The sequence below is a fragment of the Drosophila arizonae genome, chromosome 4 (genome assembly GCF_054131065.1).
Source record: "Drosophila arizonae isolate 15081-1271.41 chromosome 4, UAZ_ARI_1.0, whole genome shotgun sequence".
Taxonomy (NCBI): domain Eukaryota; kingdom Metazoa; phylum Arthropoda; class Insecta; order Diptera; family Drosophilidae; genus Drosophila; species Drosophila arizonae.
In genome coordinates this window covers 12,789,598-12,807,969 of record NC_142924.1, presented here as the reverse complement: position 1 = coordinate 12,807,969, position 18,372 = coordinate 12,789,598, and the positions used below count along the sequence as shown (strand labels likewise).

Below are 18,372 nucleotides of genomic sequence, written 5' to 3'. Positions count from 1 at the left end.
TTTTTTTTTTTATCCATATACATAATTCTGAATATTGGTTTTCTTGTGTTTTACCTGTATGCTCTTATATGCTAATTTATTGGCAATGCGGCCCAGTGAAATGTTAAAAATAGGTCAATCCCATATGCTCCCATATGCACTGCCATAAGGATGCGCTGGTTGACTAGATCTGCTAAGGGCTTCAGCTCAATATGGTGCATAGCATATGGTATATGGTATATGGCTGGCCAATTGATTTTGCAGCTAGTTGCTGGGAAGTGGCTTAAGAGTGGCCAATTTTCACTAACAGCCTCGAGTGCTATCAGCAACAGCACTTAAGGGCTTTATCGGTCCTCCCAAAATGAACTGAAATTTCATTTTCGTATATCTTATCCCAATAGTGCAGAGCAAAGGGTCATATTGAGCTCTTGGCAGCCAGCTGGCAACTGCTGCTACTTTCGTAGTCGTTGTTGTTGCTCTTGTTGCTCTTGTTGTTGTTGATAAAAAACCTTTAGTGCATGAGAAGCACATGAGAACTCAGCAGCCTGGCAGCTTGGCCTGGCCTGGCCATGTGTAGTGTGAGAGTGTGTTAAAATGTTATCGCGCTTTCTCAACGCTTGTGCAGCAAATATTCAACTAACAAGCGACGGCTAGAGCGATGCCTGACTGAGCCAAAACAGACGACTTGACTGTTTGCTTGGCTGGTTTGGGCCAGGCCAAGTGCCGCCGCCTCAGCCTCCCTGATGCGCACTCGTAATTGGAGCAACACTCAGCTGGCAGTTGTAATTGTTTGGCTGTTGCATTTTCGCGCTCTCCCGCACGTCAGTTAACAGATTCCCAGTTGCTGCTGTTGTTGGTTCACTTGGCACGCTTTTGTGCCACGTATGTAAACATTGGTAATATTTGTTGGACACAGACTGTCCGCAGTTGACCTGCATTCGCCAGAGAGAAAAGCACTGATTGCTGTTAAACTTTGCCCAATCTTGCTTCCCCTTTCCCACTCTCGCTCTCTCCCTCTTTCTCTCCGTGTCTCTCAATCTCTGCTGGAGTCCACACCTGTCGCTGTTTATTTTAATAACTCAATTTTATGGCCCTGGTTACAGGTTTTCTTTTTCTGTGCTGCGGCTATTTATTTATCTATGTGCAGATAGCTTTGGCCATGTCCTTTTACCGACGGGGCCAAGATTAATGTCAGCCGGCGAGAGTTGCCTTACTCGTTTCACATTTAGCATTGCCAAAATATTTCATAATTCATTTCGAAGACAGACCTGGTCACAGGCATAAAAGAGCTATAAATGCGCATACAAAGTTTTATTACCATTTCACAAGTTGGCCATACGTAAACCACTCTCTATGCCATTCCGTTGGCCTAAGCACATACCCAAAAACACACACAAACACACACACATACACATTTCGCCATTCTCATTCTCTCTCTCATTTGCCTATTAACGTTGCTCTGGTGCGCCATAAATCTAAAAGATAGATTTATGCAGCATCTTCATGTGTGTGTGTGTGTTTTACCTCCATATCTGTATCTGTAACCCACAATCAGTGCTTCAGTATGTGAGCTTGTACCAAATACCGCATTTATTTTGTACGTGTCGGTCTTAACATTCAATTTCCTGTACTACTTTTACTCAGTTTCCCGGCTGGCTGGCTGACTGGCTGGCACATGAGTCGGCCTTCCACAGGCAGGCTCCTCATTGCTGTACAAATGAAAAACGATGTCATTTAACAAGCAACACTTATTTCCAACTGAAAGCTGTGTAGTTGTTGCAGCTCTTAAAGGCTTAGCACTTGGCATCCTCTGCGTATACGCAATATCCAGCGAGCAGAGCAATTCCCATCGGAATAGCCCGACTGGCGAAGACAGCCCAGCTGCTGTTCAATGCCATGCGTCATTCGAAATGCCCGGCAGCACTCAAAAGATCAAAGACAACAACAAGCATCAAAGCAATTCTATTGTCGAAGAGATTTAAAGGCCATCGATTCCACAGCAAACAGCAACAGCAACCGCAACAGCAACCGCAAGAGCAACCGCAACAGCAGCAGCAAACAGCAAATACGCGATTAGGGATCGTCTCTGCATTGTTTCCAGCTAAGCAACGATTGGCAACGATTCCTGCTCATATGAAATGTTTGGCAGTAAATTTACCAGCTGAAGCATATTTTATTCATTTCGATTGCTGTGCTGTGTTTCTACAGGTGTTTAGAGCATTCCTACGTGCAATTCAACGTGCATATAATTTCAGAAAATTGTTTTCACTTTAGTTTCTCGACAATATTCATTTGCTTGACAATCGTTACCACTGAGAATGCCAGCTTGGCCATCTGTAAGAGGGAATCGCTATCATAGTTATCGGAGCTCTTGATTTAGTAGCCCTCACCTCAATGTTGGTTCTCATGCAGATAGGAAAGATACCGCCGGCAATGAAGACAATCGGCTGTTGGGTCTGATGCAGAAAGAACGCAAGAGTCGCCTTATAACGCTTGCTCGCACTTACCCAATCCGAATGAAAAATGGCATGAGTCAGATCGATGCAATCGTCTGCAATCAGCTCGCTGATGAAACAAAACGGAAATGTTTCGATCATCAAGACCATAATGAAGACGAACGTGGCCATACCCGTCCAGATAGTGGAAAAGAACATTAAATTAACCATCGCGAGGCCCAGGCTCAAGCCAATCGATAGAAACTGAGCAAATATCGGGCCTGTTACAAGTGGTCGAATGTCGTTCGAAAATCTGTGAATATATTGAATTCACTTTTAATCTTTAGTAGAACTCTCCTCCACTTACTGCAGAATATTTTTGTGATCTTTAATGCAGTTGACCAGCTTCGCGTACTCCTCATCGTCGCTTTGGCTCTGGCCCCTGCGCAATCGCTCAACGCGCCCTATCAAAAGTTTCATATGAGTTCTTAAAACGACACCGAAGATAACTGGATAGACGTCTATAAATTGGTCCATAATGACGGCTGCGGCTCCCATGAAAGATTCAATGCAAGCTGCTATCAAAAAGGCTTGCTTACTTGAATGGGAATCCACGAACGGAATGTAGATTCCCCAAGGGGTAGACCCGGTTAAAAAGGAGCTTACGCAGGTCAGCACGGTGTATGAGGTGTACGCTGCCTGATAGACCATATAGATGAAATTACAGCGTGCGACGCAACGATGTATCACTTCGCCTGCTCCCTCCTGGATGCATGGCCTATCCAATATATCGAGTAGCTGCTTTAACTGCTCGAAGCGCCACAGATTCGGTAGGATAAGGATGAGCTTTACTCCCAGGCAAGCCGAATTGAATGCGACCTGTATGGAAGTTAGAAAATCTCCAGGCGTGAAGCCACTGAAGTTGACGAAGTAGCTGAGGAAGAAGGCAAAGGGCATATAGGCGCCAGCTAAGCCCGTTACTAAGAACGCATAGGCGCAGTAGCTCCAGTATTTGGGATGGTCTCTCGATGGCGGCATCCAGCCAATAAATCGCATGCCCTTTTCCACATACGTGAATGCATCTCGAGATGGCTGCAAGTCACCAAAGGATGGCTGCGTCAAGTACTCAACCGACATATTTTCAAAGATTACTTCCTGACTCAATGAAACTCGGAGTATAACTGCAGAGGGTTTCTTATGCGAATGGGCTATTTATATCATTTGCTTTTCATATCATATTTAGAAATCAATGCATTTCTTTGCATGTTACGTAAAATCTTCCATCTGCAATAGTTCTCATAGGAGTTGTCATAACAATTGCAAGATATAATTTTCACAGTTTGACAGTTGGGCGTAACTCGGCTAAAAGGGGCGTAAAGCGATGTCAAATCCAGCTGGATTACAGCACATATGTCAGATGTACGATTGGTCAAGGTCTCTGTATAACTAATTAGTTTCATATCTAAAATATTGCCCTATCTCTGCCCTAGCTCTTGAGGAATTTCGTCTGGCTTTGCGGACATGTTTCATAGCATATTATATATTCATAGTTTATTCTAGTTTTTACATATTTTACTAGCCATGCTCGTTTGACTGATTCGAAATGGGCGTGGCACATGGCACAGCGCGAACAATTTATGCAGTTTTCAATGCCATTTGTCAGCTGTGGCTCCCGCAGCGCCATTTGGCCGAGTGTTGGTCGGGCGATAATTCTCCGGCTAAATGCTACCAAATTAGTTTGAAATTATCTTGTGAAATAAATCGCGGCGCTGTGAGCGGCTTTTTATTGCATTTTATGAGCTCAAATTATTTATTATTTGCCGCATAATTCGCTTCCGAACTGCAAACGCTTATGGTACGCTCGAGGCTCATGCGATTAAAACTGTTTTAAAAACCCAAAATACGATCAAAGCAAGCAGCCACACAAAAAATAGAATGAAAATCAAAATGAAAATCAGTTTAGCAGGCAAAACGGCGGCAATTTGTTGCCGCAACATGTGGGCCCGGCGACCAGGTGGTAATTATTCTTAAAATCGTGCCTAATTACTCAAAATGGTGTTCACCTCAAGATTGTGAACTGCACACTGACTGCCAGCAGTATGTGGCCAAGGCAATTCAATTAAAAGAAAACAGAAATATATTTAATAGATAGAAAATATATAGAGACAAGTGCTGAGATTTGAGTGTGCGTGAACTTTTAGCTAGCACCGTGCCTGCAGTAGCTCTTGTCGTATAGAGATTGTGTGCGCCAACTGTTTCTCAGATCGAAGCAAGAATTCAATAAACTGAACTTTTTTCAACCCGCTTCCGGGCTTTACGATTTTTGCTGTTTCTTTGGACAACTTCTGTAGACTTTGGCTTTGTTTTAGCCACCAACTGTGGTTGGCATTTTTATTATTGTTTGCCCTGTTGCCAGAGTTGTTGCTGCTGCTGCTGCTGTTGGCTGGTAGCTCTTGATAGCCTTGTGATTTTATTTCTGAAAGATTTGCGCCGCTTTGTCGGCCATGATAAATACACAGAAACAGCAAACAGTTTCAGGTTCTTTTTTTGTTGGTCTGTTCTATATACATATATAACATACATATATATGTATTTTTAGGTTTCGTTTTTGCTGCATTCTCTGCTCTGGTGGCCGCAGGACAAAATACCAGCTCTCAAATCACATTGTAGCTGTTGTTGCTGCCGTTGAGTCAACAATTTAAGACACAATTTGGCATTTGTTGCTGCTGCTGCTGCTGTTGTTGCTGCTGCTCCTGCTGTTGCTGCTGCTCATTGGCACTCAGTTAAGGAACGCATCCGTAGCAAATATTTCAAGTTAGACACAAACAGCTATGACAGTGCTCGAAGGACTTGGACCACACCTTGTCTTCGAGTGTGGATGCTGCTGCTGCTGTTGCTGTTGCTGTTGCTGCTGCTGTTGCATACAGTTGGCCAGGGACAATTCATCAAACAGCAAGACAGAAATGAGCAACGGGGGTCGTCGCTGTGTTGACACTGACATAGGAGGCGCTGCCAGGCGGCTCCAGCTGAGTGATGACCGACGACAATCGGCGAAAACGAAAGCCGTAACAGCCAACCAGCCAGCCAGACAGACAGACAGACAGACAGGCGGACAGTTGCAGTCGCCGTCGCACTCAGTCGCACTCAGAGCCTATGCTGGGCGATCGGAAACTTCCTGGAAATTAATTAAAGCTCTAACTGCGCAAAGAGCTGCAGCCGGCTCCAGCGGCTGCTCAATAATTATCGACGCTTATCAAAGGCCCCGTTACAGATGCGCGCGCACTCACATGAGCTGGCCACCAAGTATGGAGCTGCAGCAGAAGCTGGCATCATCTAGCTGGAATGTGCCTCTCGGATGCTACGGCTGCTGCTGCTGTTGCTGTTGCTGCTGTGTCGGCTTTTGTTCATTTTGGTGCGGTGCAATTAATATTCAACGCCGTTGGCTGATCATAATTTACGTGCTGAGTTTACGATGCGACTCCAACTTGGACTCGGACTGCGACTGCGACTGCAACCAGCGACTATGCTTGGGGGCGTAACCGCCAACCGCTAGCAAAGTGGGCGTATTCGTTTGCTAGTCACACAGGCGAGGCCAGTCAACAATAGCGCATAGCATAGCTCGGACTGCAGCCAGAGTATCCTGTTGGCTATGTATTCTATTTACATTTAAGGCCGGCTTACACGTGTTTCTGCACATGCGTGCAACAGACGCAGCTCGTTGCATGCCAACGCCAACGGCGATCGTTTATATATGTATATATCGAGGCACATATATATAGCATATATAAATTGAAATCAGGTTTCACAATTCCAAATAAATAACGCAGCTGCCTAATTAGGCAGACAGCCAGCGTCGTAGTCAGAGCTCCTTTCGTCTGGCCACCCATTGTCAACGTTATGAGCCGCTCTGGAAATAGGGTTAAGAGTGACACCCAGGAGACCTACATATGCGAAAAAGTCATTTGCATTTGCATTTGCGCTGCCTAACGACGACTTGGCTTGGCTTCGCCGATCTGGAGTCAGGGCCGCTGCCATTCACTCGGGCTGCAGGCTAATCTTTAAGATAGACCCGTCCGACCGCAGACGACAGCTAGTCAGGGCAGTCACTCAGCCACTCAGTCAGTCAGTCAGTCAGGGAGTCAGGGAGTCACTTGGTTGCATTTCACATGGATTTATGCAGTCATTCGCGCCAGTTTTTTGGTTTCCTTTTCTTCTTTTTCAGTTTTTTGTATTTCTCATTTTTGCCATTTCATTCGGTTGCTTGCGGTTATCAAAAATCCATCGATGTGGCCCGCAGTTGGAAACCGAGGGCAATCCCAGAGCCGTAGCGGTCATTAAAATATATATGACACCCACCAGAGCCACGATGCGATGTCTACGAGTAGTAGTTGGCGAGCACTCTCCCTCTCTCTCGCTCTCGCTCTCGCTCTCGCTCTCGCTCTCGCTCTCACTCTCACTAATAAGACGCGGTTGCGCGTGCCCTGTGCCGTCTCTTTTCAGCATCAAGCATCAAGCATTGAGTGGTGCTTGTATGGTGGTGCTGTTGCTTCGTGGTGTGTGGTCCAATTAATTTTTCGGATAGAGCAATCAACATGTTTCTTTTTCGGCGTTTCAAGTGGTTGTTGCCTCGACTGTTGCCTCGACTGTTGCTGTTGCTGTTGCTGGTCTTTATGGCCGTTGTTCAACATGTTGCAGGTCAATTTGTTGCCGTTTGTCGTCCTCCGAAAATGTTTGGCTGTGACGTGTGTGGTCCACTCTCTGCTGTGTGTTGCTCGTTTTCGAAGAGGTTTAGTTCTCAATTAGTTGGGCTTGTCAACGCGCCTCATAATCCCTAATTAGACGACAAACAGCTCGTCTTTGGCCTAACCCTTTTTTGCCTTGTTGGCCCTATGCGCAGTTGGCGCAGCTCGCGCCTTACCTTGCACGGGCTTTGGCTTCAGTTTTGGCTTTGGCTTTGGCTTTTGGTTCGTTCGCATTCTTGTCTTAATTAATTTGATGGCAAAGTGCATTCGTGGCTCCATTTTGGAGCGTGTTGCCCTGACAATATTTGCCTTTGCCGCACTACCAATTGTTAGCCCACATTCGTCGCGCCAGCCTCCTGCTAATTAGCAGAGTGTGCCCAAAGCCCATGTCTACATGTGACTATGCAAAGAGCTAGAGGTGTGTGTGTGAGCGGCTTATATGGCATTTTGGCTGTGACTGTGGCTGTGGCTGACACTGCAAATGCAAATGCAAATTGGCAAAGATGAATGCTCCTTGCTTTCGTTTTGGATTTTGGTTTGTAGCCTGCCGTTTCTATTACTGCTGCAGCTGTTGTTGTTGTTGTTATTGTTGCTGTTGCTGTGGCAACGAAGTTGTTGGTTTTCGGCATTGTCCTCAATCTAATCAGTGAAAAACCTGGTGCTTAAATTGCTGTAGTGTTTGTTTTGTGCTCTTGCAAATGATATGCTGTGCTGTGGCATCAACTTAATTAGAATAGACTTGGGATTATAATTGCCATCATATATAAAATGTTTACAAATATAGCAAAGTGAATTGTTATTGCCTGCTTATGCTAACTACTTTATCTGCATTAAATTATATTGCCTTTTTGTAACTCTCTCTCTCTCTCTTTCTGTCACTCTCTGTCCTCTATCTCTCTCTCTCCGCCTCTTTCAGTGTCGATTTTCTACATCCAATCACACGCCATTCGATAAAACTATCAAAATCTGTTAGCACTGCTTGAATTTATGAAAATCGCATAGAAAGGCGACTCGTAAAAAGGGAATTCTATTTCTATTGCCTGCAAGTATAATGAGAAACGCGGCAAACATCTGGCTCTCTCCGCCTCCCTCTCTTTCTCTCTGCTGACAGACTCAGTACCAAGCGTGTCTATGTAGATGTAGATGCAACTGGCTGTGGAAATGGTCTTGTGATAATGCTATGCAGCTCCCAGGCGAATACCTTGGCACAGGGACTTGTCACTGGGGCAGTTTAAGTCGCCCGCTCCGCCTGCTTAGAGCACCGACAATAAAAGATAATCAAGCTGCTGTTGCTGCTCCGACTGCTGCTCCGTCTGCTGCTCTGGCTGTGCAGCTCCTTGGAATAAATTGCCATGTTGTTACAATTTCTTCGTGTTGCCGGCATAAATTTCGAGCTGAGCTGTGGCATGTGCAAATCCGCGCCTGCTGCTGCTCCCAGGCTGTGTACGCATTTGGCCGTCTGGTAGCCGCTGGAGTCGCCTCCTCGACCTCCTTGGCCGCCTCGGCTGGGTTGGCTGACATCCTAAGGTGCAACATGCAAATAATTAATAGCATTATAAGATGCACTCACGAAATCGCGCCGAACAACGTCAAGTGTTGTAATAATTCAGTCGGGCCAGAGAGACAAAGACAGGGAGAGAGAACGAGAGCGAGTGTGAGAGAGGGAGGCGTGGCAGTGTCGCGCCGTGGACAAGGACAATAAATGTTTGGGAAAGGCCAGGCGACCAGGCGGCAGAGTCACGCTTCGACATGGCTGTGGACATGGAGCAGCAATACGAATCTGGTCTAGAGGAAATTACATAATGCCCCCAGACGGAGGTGTTAATGCAAATGGCCAAATATGCAAATGGCTCTAATGCCAGCTCCGCAGTTGCTCGTCCCGCACGTTCCAGTCCTCCCGCTCGTCCCGCTCATCTTGTCTCGCCTAGCATCAGAAGAGATTTTTGGTTTATGCCGCTGCTGCAAACACGCCGGCAGGCAACATAATTGCCACACGTACGTAGCTCGTGCAAGGACCGTCTGCCCGGCTGCACCTTTCGGTAGTGCAGCTTTCGCTTTGGGTCAACAGCCATCAGGCGCGCACTGCAGAAATTGAAGACAATCAATGCGCTCGCTCAGTCGCTCGCTCAGTCGCTGGCTGACATTGATTTATGAACTCGTGGAAAATTAGGCAATGCCATGTTTGGTCACAGCTCTTGCAGCTACCTTCTTAACATTCGCCACAAGCTGCTGCAACGTCAATGAACTCGGCCAACTCAGCCAACTAAAGTCACTTTCTAGAGGAGTCACATTCTAAAGCTCAACTCAAGCTTTAAAAATAGTTAAATTATATTTACTATAATTACGGGAATTGCTGATTGCATCAGGTTATATAAGTCCCACAGCGACAATAACAAGATGTGGGCCATTTAATAACTGCGATAAAGTTCAATAACCGCAAACGCTGGACAGTTGGCCATATAAAGGAAAGCAGTTAAAAAATCGTATTTGGTTTATTACCAACACCGAAAACGAGTTAAAATTGTGGCGAAAAAATTGCATAATTTGTGTGACATTGCGACTGCATCGAGCCGGCAATAAAATGTCATTTACGAGTGCCCAGCCACGAATATATCTGCCCATATATATACGTATACATATACATATATATTAATTCATTTTTATACAATCCATACGCTGGCACACATACATACATACATACATATACATTTATATATGTATATGTATATGAAATGCACGAATTTTAATTAATTGATAAATTCGGTAAAGAGCAGCCACACACACGAACAAAAAAAGCGCAGCCGAGGCAAAAGAAGTGCGGCTGTCAATTACGAGGACAACAACAGCCACGATAGCTCCTTGCTGGGAGCTGGAGGCTGGTAGCTGCAGCAGATGGAGGCGATGAGGCGGGCTGCCACATTCGTATTCCCATGCTGGCCTTTTGTGGCAGCCGGCTGCTTGGGCGTTAATATTCATGAATCGAAATAATTTGACAGTTTGGGCCAACATGCGAGTATGTTGGCAATATTTATGTTTGCTTCGCTTGCTGCTTGTGTTTTTTATATACATACATATAAATTTTTTGCCGTTGCGTTGGCCATGAGCTGCTGTCAAATGATGCTGCTGCTGCTGCTGCTGCTGCCGACGCTGCTGCGGCTGCTGCATTCGTCTGTCTTCAATCTCCGGTCTGTTCTCTGCCGTCTGCAGTCTTCTGTCTGCTCCTGTCTGCTGCTCGTTGGCAGTGCACTGCGTGAGGCGTTGGTGAAAAGTACTCGAAATAATTGACAGCTGTGGCTGCCTTTTTTGTTAACGTTGCCAACGGCGCTTTGTTGCTTGTTGTCTGCAGCCTTTTAATTGCAGCCCTTTTGCAGCTCCCCGTTGCGCAGCCATCGATCCAGCAATTCCGAGTGCAGCCAAGCCGACCCAACTGTCCCAGCAGTTTTCAACTTTGTTGTTGACTTTTCGCACGCGTCCTTATCCAGCCATCGCCATCGTCATTGCCATCGTCATCGTCATCGCCATCGACTTGGTCAGGCATTGTGCCATTAAGTCATCTTTGGCGCATCTCTGGCCGGGGATTATCTCGAGTTGGCGCTTTGAAGCCGCCTCTGGCAGCAGTGCGCGCCTCTTTAATAGTCACATAAACTAGACGTCTTGACATTTATTGGGTGAGTACCGTAGCTCAGTCCAGATGGGGCTACTCTGGCCATTAAACTCGCCTCTCGATGCTTCCCTTGGATGTCAGCGACATGTTACAAGAGCCATCAAATAGTGAGTGAGAGATAATCCCTGGCCCAACTGAGCATTCTCATATTTGGATAAATTTTGATGGGCGCCTTTCGATATTTCCCTCATTGCATTTATAAGCTCCGCCTTAGAGAACATCGGAAGTGCTTTCGTGTTGACTGCTCTGCATTCGTCGAGCTCAACAAGTTTCCCAACCAATCATCGCGCTGTCTGTGACTGCTCGAGTTAGGACTCAATGTGTGTGCGTGTGCGTGTGCATGCGTGTGTGTGTGGTGTGTGGTGTGTGGTGTCTCCTGCTTTGCATGGTCAACTGCCGTTTCAAGTTGAGTACTTGAGACAAGCCCTCGAAGAGAGTTAACTACTTCCAGAGTGGTTATATCGTAAACCAATTAATTGAAGTGCAGTTACAATGCGCCCAGAGGTTGACAGGCCAACGGACGGCAGGGACGACGTCACACTGGCCGATGGACCTGTTCCTAAGGTTCATATAGGCTGGCCATAGGCGTGTGTCCATGCAACAGCTGCGTTCGCCCTAATTGTTTTAATGAATTTGCTGCGGTTTTGCGCAATTTGCATGCAACCTTTCCATTACCAGGGCCGACAGCATGAGCTGTGGCAGGAGCAGGAGTCGGGGTGATATTAGTTTGTCACTGCATCAAAATGACGCAGGGCAGTTGGAGGCCTTCCGGCTCTGCCATTTTGCTGGGCATTTTCGGACACGCAAATTGCTAATTGAAAATAAATTGCACTTTAATTTGTTATGATGACGAAAGCCTGAGCCGGATTGCAGCTACAGTTCGATGTGGTTGACAGCTAACTGCCTTTGCGTTGCGGTTAACAGTGCCCCAGTGATAAATTGTGCAAATGCTTGTCACAGTGCCGGCCACAAAGTGACCAAGAGATCGGTCAAATTAAAGATTCGATATGCCACTTTCACTCAACAGCGGCTGCCGGCTGGCTGGGTGTGGGCAACTCCAGACGCTCAGACGGTAGCTGTTGCCCACGCCCACACACCTACACAACTACACACCCATGCACCCACACACACACACGCGCGCAGAGTGTGAGAGAGGCAGCCACACAAGGCGAGTGACAGACGCGGTTTCTGCAACTGCCACTCATAAATTGTAACCTATTTAAATGCGCGCACTGGTGGGGCCACCACCGCACCACTGAGCAGCTCCTGGCCGAACGCACTCTGTTATAATTTTGCAGCTCTAATTGCACCACTGTGCGCAACTGTGGGACGAGTTTGTGGCTATTTTTGTGACTATTTCTCGTTTAATGAAATTACAATAAACGCACGTCGCATGCAAAGCGGCCGCCGCCATCGCCGCGGCTTGTCGACGCAATCAGCAGCAGGCGAACGCCAGCAGGAGGAGTAGCTGCAGCTCCAGCTCGAATTGCAGCTGCATCGAGGTGCAAGCGTCGTTAGCAGCGTCCATTAGTGCGTTGGCGTCTCACAACGTTTTGTGGCCATCTCTTTTGCCTTCTTCCTTTGTGGCCTGGTCTGGTTTCGGCTGCGGGTGCAGGTAATCCCCATTATTAGCGCAATTAGTGCAGCCAGCGCGGAGCGAGTGTGTGCCCATTGTGGGAGCCATGTACTTAGCACTGATTGGGTTCATAATGGCAAGCATCTCGGGGTTATTCAATACCAAATGCTGGCCATAAATCCAGCGTTTGATGAAACGTCTGCGTGGGCTCTGTCTAATCAGACGCTCGCTCAGCAGTCGCACACAAAACACCTGTTGACAACTGACAGCAATGGATGGCGCGACGGACGTATTAGCATTCCACAGCATTTGATTGGCGGTGGGGAGGGGGGTGGGTGTCTGCTGACTGTACTTAAGTATCAAAAGGAAATACCGTTGGCCAGGCACTTGTCCAGCTCAATTGCCGGAGCTGCTCCTGACGTACGTCCACAGCCTACGTGATGCAACCCTCCAGGCTTAGCCAGAGGAGCACCTGTTGCCAATGCGCTACCGTTGGCCAAGCCCACTCACACACACAGACACGCCTACCACCAGCACCACCACCCCCACCAACCACATCGCGGACTCATAAGTTGTTAACGCTGACAACGACGACAACGGGATTTGAGCACTGATAAAAGTCTGTAATGCTATATGGACGACAGCAGAGCGACTGGGCGACTGGGCGGCTGGGCGTACGCTACGGAAAATCAAGTAAAAATGGGTAAAAAAAAAAGGAAAACAAGCAAAATCATATTTAATAAAATGACAGCTGCTGTCAGACGCCGTCAAAAGGTGTTTGCCATTCAGCAACAACTTTGCTTGCCGGGCACGAGCAGCCAAGCGAGCTATTCAGGAACCCAGCCATAGCCAGAGCCACAGCCAGAGCCAAGTCGAGAGCCACCCGCGACCAAACAATGCGAACAGCGACTGGCAATTGTCGTATATTCAATATTTTATATTATTTGTAGCCATTGTTGTTGTTGCTATTGTTGTTGCTGTTGCTGTATTTTGTCATTGTGTCTTGTCGCCTGTCTTGCGGTCCCTCTTATTGCATCGCCCGCGCTTTGCATAGCAAATGGCCAATTAATATTAAGGTGGGCGTGTGCCTCAGTCTCAGTTGTTGTTTTCCACATATTTTTGTATATTTTTTTGTTAGCTTCATATCTTGAATATCTTGAGTTGCTTGACTTACCGTATCTCTGGCCTGTGATGAAGGAAATGTTATGCAAGACATGCACGTATTGCAAATTTGCTGAATTATGTGGTTAGGAGGTGTCCCTCCGTCCAGAGACGCTGCCCAGAGACGCTGGCTGGCAAGAGTTATGCCTGGTTATATAAGCTCTTTGACAGTAATGAGAAAATTAAATCAATATTGCTTCTACGAGTGCTGCAACCACAATGCGCCGAAGGAAGTGCCATATGGGCGAAGAAGAGAACTCGACTTAAAGTCCCGCAGATGCAATTTATTATAAATGAAACCAACTAAAATATCGATATATGGCAACAGCAACAACAACAACAATGGATGATTCTAAGTTTCCAGTTGAGCTGAAATGTGGGTTAGATCGCTGAAGATAGCAGGCGCTGGCTGGCATCTGCAATTGTTGTGGCAGTAACCGAAAATTATCATAACTAAAAATTATTGTGAATTCAGAGGGAAATGCGCAGATATTCAATTGGCTAAAAATGTTGGAAATTTGCAAAAAGGCAGCGCCAATTGCGCGCAACGGCAACAATTGCTGTTGTGGCAACAGCAACAACAACAGCCGCTGCAACAACAATGGCAATGTCAAAGACGCTACGAGGATGCAACTATGAAAATTGCGTTAGAAATCTGCAATTTATATTGCGATGCCCCACACACAAGCAACAGCAACAACAACAGCAACAACAACAATAGCAGCACACAAAGAAAAAACGAAAACGACCAGCCCAGGCTCAGAGCAACACAAATACGATTGCTATCCAAGCATCGACTGCTTGAACTGCCTCAACTGCCACCGGCGTACCTGGCGAATCTCTCCGAAGAAACAAGTAAAACAAAAGCCAAACACAAATAGCCAGGTCCGGAATACACTTACTCCAACTAGAGCTGGACAGTCAATATACTGTACTCAAAGGCAGCCAGCAGATCAGCCATGCTCGCTCACATAGCTGATCTACCTTTGTGCTAGTGTATCTACAGCCATGTTCGATAATCACAATTGTTTGCAGCGAGCCTGCACAACTCAACGCATTCCGGCGTCTGCTTTGTGGCTGTTGCTGCTGTCGTCGATGTTGCCGTTGCTGTTGCTGTTGCTGTTGCTGCTGTTAGCTGGGCACAGGAAACATTGGAAAATTGAGCATGGAAATGAACGCAAAAAAAAGGCACATACAAAACCAAAAAAAAAAGGCTATACACAGAGCGAAAAAAATCGCTAGCCAAATGGCAACGGAAAACCTCTTCATTCAAGTCGTCTGTCTCCGTCTCCGTCTTCTGCTACAGCTCCAACTCCAACTCCAACTCCGACTGCAGCACCGCCTCTGCCCTCGTCTTTGTGGCTGTCTCATTTCGTATGCGCGAGGCGTTTGCCTGAGAGGGTACATTCCAAGGCTCAGGCCTGGGCCGGCGTTGAGAGTCTGAGGCAGCTCAAACGCCAGCTCTGGCGATTTGTTGCTGCTTCAAGTGGAGCAATTATTGCAACTGCAACAGCAGCAGCCACGGCAGCAACAACAGCAGCAGCAACAGTCGCTGTTGAAAGTTTTTGGCATTCGGTGTGTGGGGTAATGCATCATCACATGGGGGCACGCCTGGCCAGCTTGTCCTGTCCTGTCCCGGGCTGTGCTGTGGCCTGGCCAGAGCAACGACGTCAACATTCACATTGGCACCGCATTCAAATCGATTTGGTACGCATCTTCCTGCAACATGTTGCGGAAACAGCAACAGCAACAGCAACAGCCAGAGCAATACAAGCAAGCAACAGCGCGCCAAATTGATTTGTTGCTGCTTTAGTGTTAATTGCCAGACCACGACTAGACCGGGCCAAAGCTAGAGCCACAGCCGGAGTCAGAGTCAGAGATAGAGCCACAGCCAGTAGAAGGAGGAGGCGTCATCAACATGGTCGTGTGGACATGAACTAACTGTAACTGCATTCAGTGGCTCAGGTGGTTGCTGCTGTCGTGAATGTGGGGCACTAGAGTTACGAGTGGGCGTTTCACAAAGACACACACACGAAGCCACACATGTCTGCTCGGTTAAGGAGGCAAAAGGGGGCAACAAGATTGCAATTATGAAGTACGTGTTCGAATGCGTCGAAAGCTCACAAATTTCTAATGATGATATATTGCAGCTGGCGCTGGCTACATGGCCAAGGACTATCAAATTAACAAGATCGTCGCTTCCGGCGTACAATTGCTAGCAACGGCAACGGCAACGGGCCAGAAGCTCCAGCGAGGCGAGTGCAGTATTCAATTGACTTGCGCATTAATCTTGGCGCTAGACTCTAGGCCCGTTGCTGCCCCTTGTTCGGTTTCCCACAGCAGCAACATGCGAAATTTATGCCAAGCGGCAGACAGACGGACGGACGGGCGACGAGTGCAGATTTCACGTCAAAACTCATGGGTGTACAAATGCATCATTCTGATGGTCATCATCAGTCTCTGCCTATCAAACAATCGACAAAACAAACAGCAGCAGCAGCAGCAACTGAGGCGGCGGCAGCAACATGTTGCCGCGACATTGCTCGTTGGCGTTGGCAACAATTACCCAGAGCTGGACCCAAGTCCAGGCCCTGAATGTTTTTCTTTGTGCGACAGTTTTGTATGGTCGTGTGTGTGTGTGTGTGTGTGTGTGATTGCTGACTGCTACAAATTTCAACGTCGCACAAAAAGTCAGCCACGACAGCAATCTGCACTTGAAAATCTAACAGCAGCAGCAGCAACAAACACCAAGCACAAGGAAGTGGCTGCCACCGCGTGGCAACCTGTTTCAGCACTTGACCATGCACCATGCCAACATGTTGCCGAATTGACAATTTCGTTGCGCATGCGCAGGCAACAGTTGCTGACGGTGCTGCCGCTGCTGTTGCTCCTGCTGCTGCTGCTGCTGCTGCTGTTGTTGTCAATTGTCAGTTGGCGCAGTTTTGCAACCACGCTGCCTGCTTTATGCAAATTGCAGCAGTCAAAGCGCTTCTATGGCCATGACCACTGCCCCAGCCCCAGTCCAGGCAGCAGCTTCAGCTTCAGCTCGAGTTCGAGTTCGAGTTCCAGTGGGCGTTTGATTTCAATCGCCAACATTTTCACATATCCATGGCCATATGTTGCTGGTGTCGACACAACGGGCACTCGTCCTGCAGCAGCAGTGCGCCCAGTTTATGTTGCCTCTTTTCTAGTTTTCTTTCTATTATTTCTTTAACGGTTTGCCATTTCGATTTTATGTTTAGTTATATTTCAGCTCTGGCTCGTTATTTTTCATTGGCTCTGGCTCATATTTGGCCTCTTGATCTCACTTGAATGCCACTCCGAATGCCCAATCTCGCCTCGACATTATTAATAATCATTTTTCACTGCACGTCCCATTTTCGGGTGTTGATCTGTGCCTACGCACACAATTTGTACGGCCCAGCCCCAGACGATCGCCAAGTGTTGATATACATCCACAGATACATCCAGCCCCCCTCCAGCTGGCCCCTTGCTGCACGTTGACAACACTGCCACTGCATGGCACTTGGACCCCGCCCCGACGCGTCGGTGGCCTATCGACTCTATCGGCATTTGTTCGCTTATCATGTAATTTGATCTTAATGCGCATCGTGTTTATTTATTCTACCCAAAAAAATAAATAAAGAGAATTAATCCTCCACACTTGTATTGCGCAAGGGGATCGCGGGTGCAGCTCGCGCTATATTCAATCGATTTATTGTGAGGTTGTTAGCTGTCAAGTGGATGGCATTAGGCATCGGCCAGCCATGTCAGCGCTGTGACATTCCAAATTGGGCATGCAAGATTTGGATATGTGCGTGAGCGTTGCCCTACGCTTACCCACGGACAGTTGCACGATCGTTAGGACCTGAGCTAATCAACTCGACCACAGGAGACCACACAGCCAGGAGTTGACAGTGAGATAAATGATATGGAAACTCATTTCTAATTGCAGTCGAGATCCTTGAGGAGATTTCACATTAACCTAGATTACAGAAGATTCTGGCAATATTAAGGGAATTTCACTTACCTAGAACGTCTTGACATTTCGCTTACATAACTAAAATATTCTCATTCGATATGTGTCGAGCCCTTTCATGCAACTGATATGCTCAGTTGCAGCTCATAAATATGCATTTCAAGTGCAATCCGAACTGCTGCCACATGGACTCCGCCAACGTTGCGTCGTCGAGGTTGCATTCAAATGCGTTGCACGTCGTTTGGGTCGTTAAAAATCGAACACGCACTCAATCGAACAATCGAACTATCGAGTCACATTGATCTATGGGCAGTCGGAACGGAACGGAATGGGGCGGGACTGGCCTGGACGGGAGTGAAGTGAACTGCTTGGGCGTACGATATGATTTACGATTGAGCCATGAGGAATGTCACGATTTAATGGGCTTATCGAAGCTGCCTTCTCAGCCCTGATCGCCCGTTTCCAATTCCAATTCGTTGGCTGCACTGCGTGCGGTCTAATTATTTTATTACGAACTTGTCGCTGCGATGGGCAATGGGATATGGGATATGGGATATGGCGATGCGATTTGGAATGGGATGAGTTGGGGTGTGGCCAATAATTTTCTAATTAAAATTTGAAGCTCGACTCAGCATTAAAAATCAGTCGCGCTGCGTAAAGAGTGTTTTGATTTATTGCATAAATATAAATATAAATAAACATATATATAAATACATATGTGTGGCGGGCCCCCACCTGGCAGCAGGGGGTCTGCTGGCCTGCAACGCTCCACCTGTCTAACACTTACATTTTAACGATTCACTGCATGCCCCCAGCTGCAGCTAGAGCCGAAGGTG

The 18,372-nt window shown here is 47.1% G+C and overlaps 1 protein-coding gene across 1 annotated transcript; it reads right to left on the bottom strand.

Annotated features, from left to right (window-relative positions):
• Positions 1-2,083: 2,083 nt before the first annotated feature.
• Positions 2,084-5,870, bottom strand: LOC108612309 (odorant receptor 42b-like). Its single transcript, XM_089466914.1, has 3 exons — positions 2,782-5,870; positions 2,370-2,727; positions 2,084-2,313 (listed from the first exon to the last, which is right to left on the bottom strand). The coding sequence occupies exons 1-3, from the start codon at positions 3,549-3,551 to the stop codon at positions 2,245-2,247; spliced, it is 1,197 nt and encodes a 398-aa protein (XP_089323040.1). The 5' UTR covers positions 3,552-5,870; the 3' UTR covers positions 2,084-2,244.
• Between the last annotated feature and the right edge of the window lie 12,502 nt (positions 5,871-18,372).

Coding starts and splice junctions, on each gene's coding strand:
- LOC108612309 (XM_089466914.1), bottom strand. CDS start 3,551: ATGTCGGTTGAGTACTTGACGCAGCCATCCTTTGGTGACTTGCAGCCA. Junction 2,728..2,781: donor GATCACAAAAATATTCTGCA/GTAAGTGGAGGA, acceptor ATATATTCACAG/ATTTTCGAACGACATTCGAC. Junction 2,314..2,369: donor GCATGAGAACCAACATTGAG/GTGAGGGCTACT, acceptor TCCCTCTTACAG/ATGGCCAAGCTGGCATTCTC.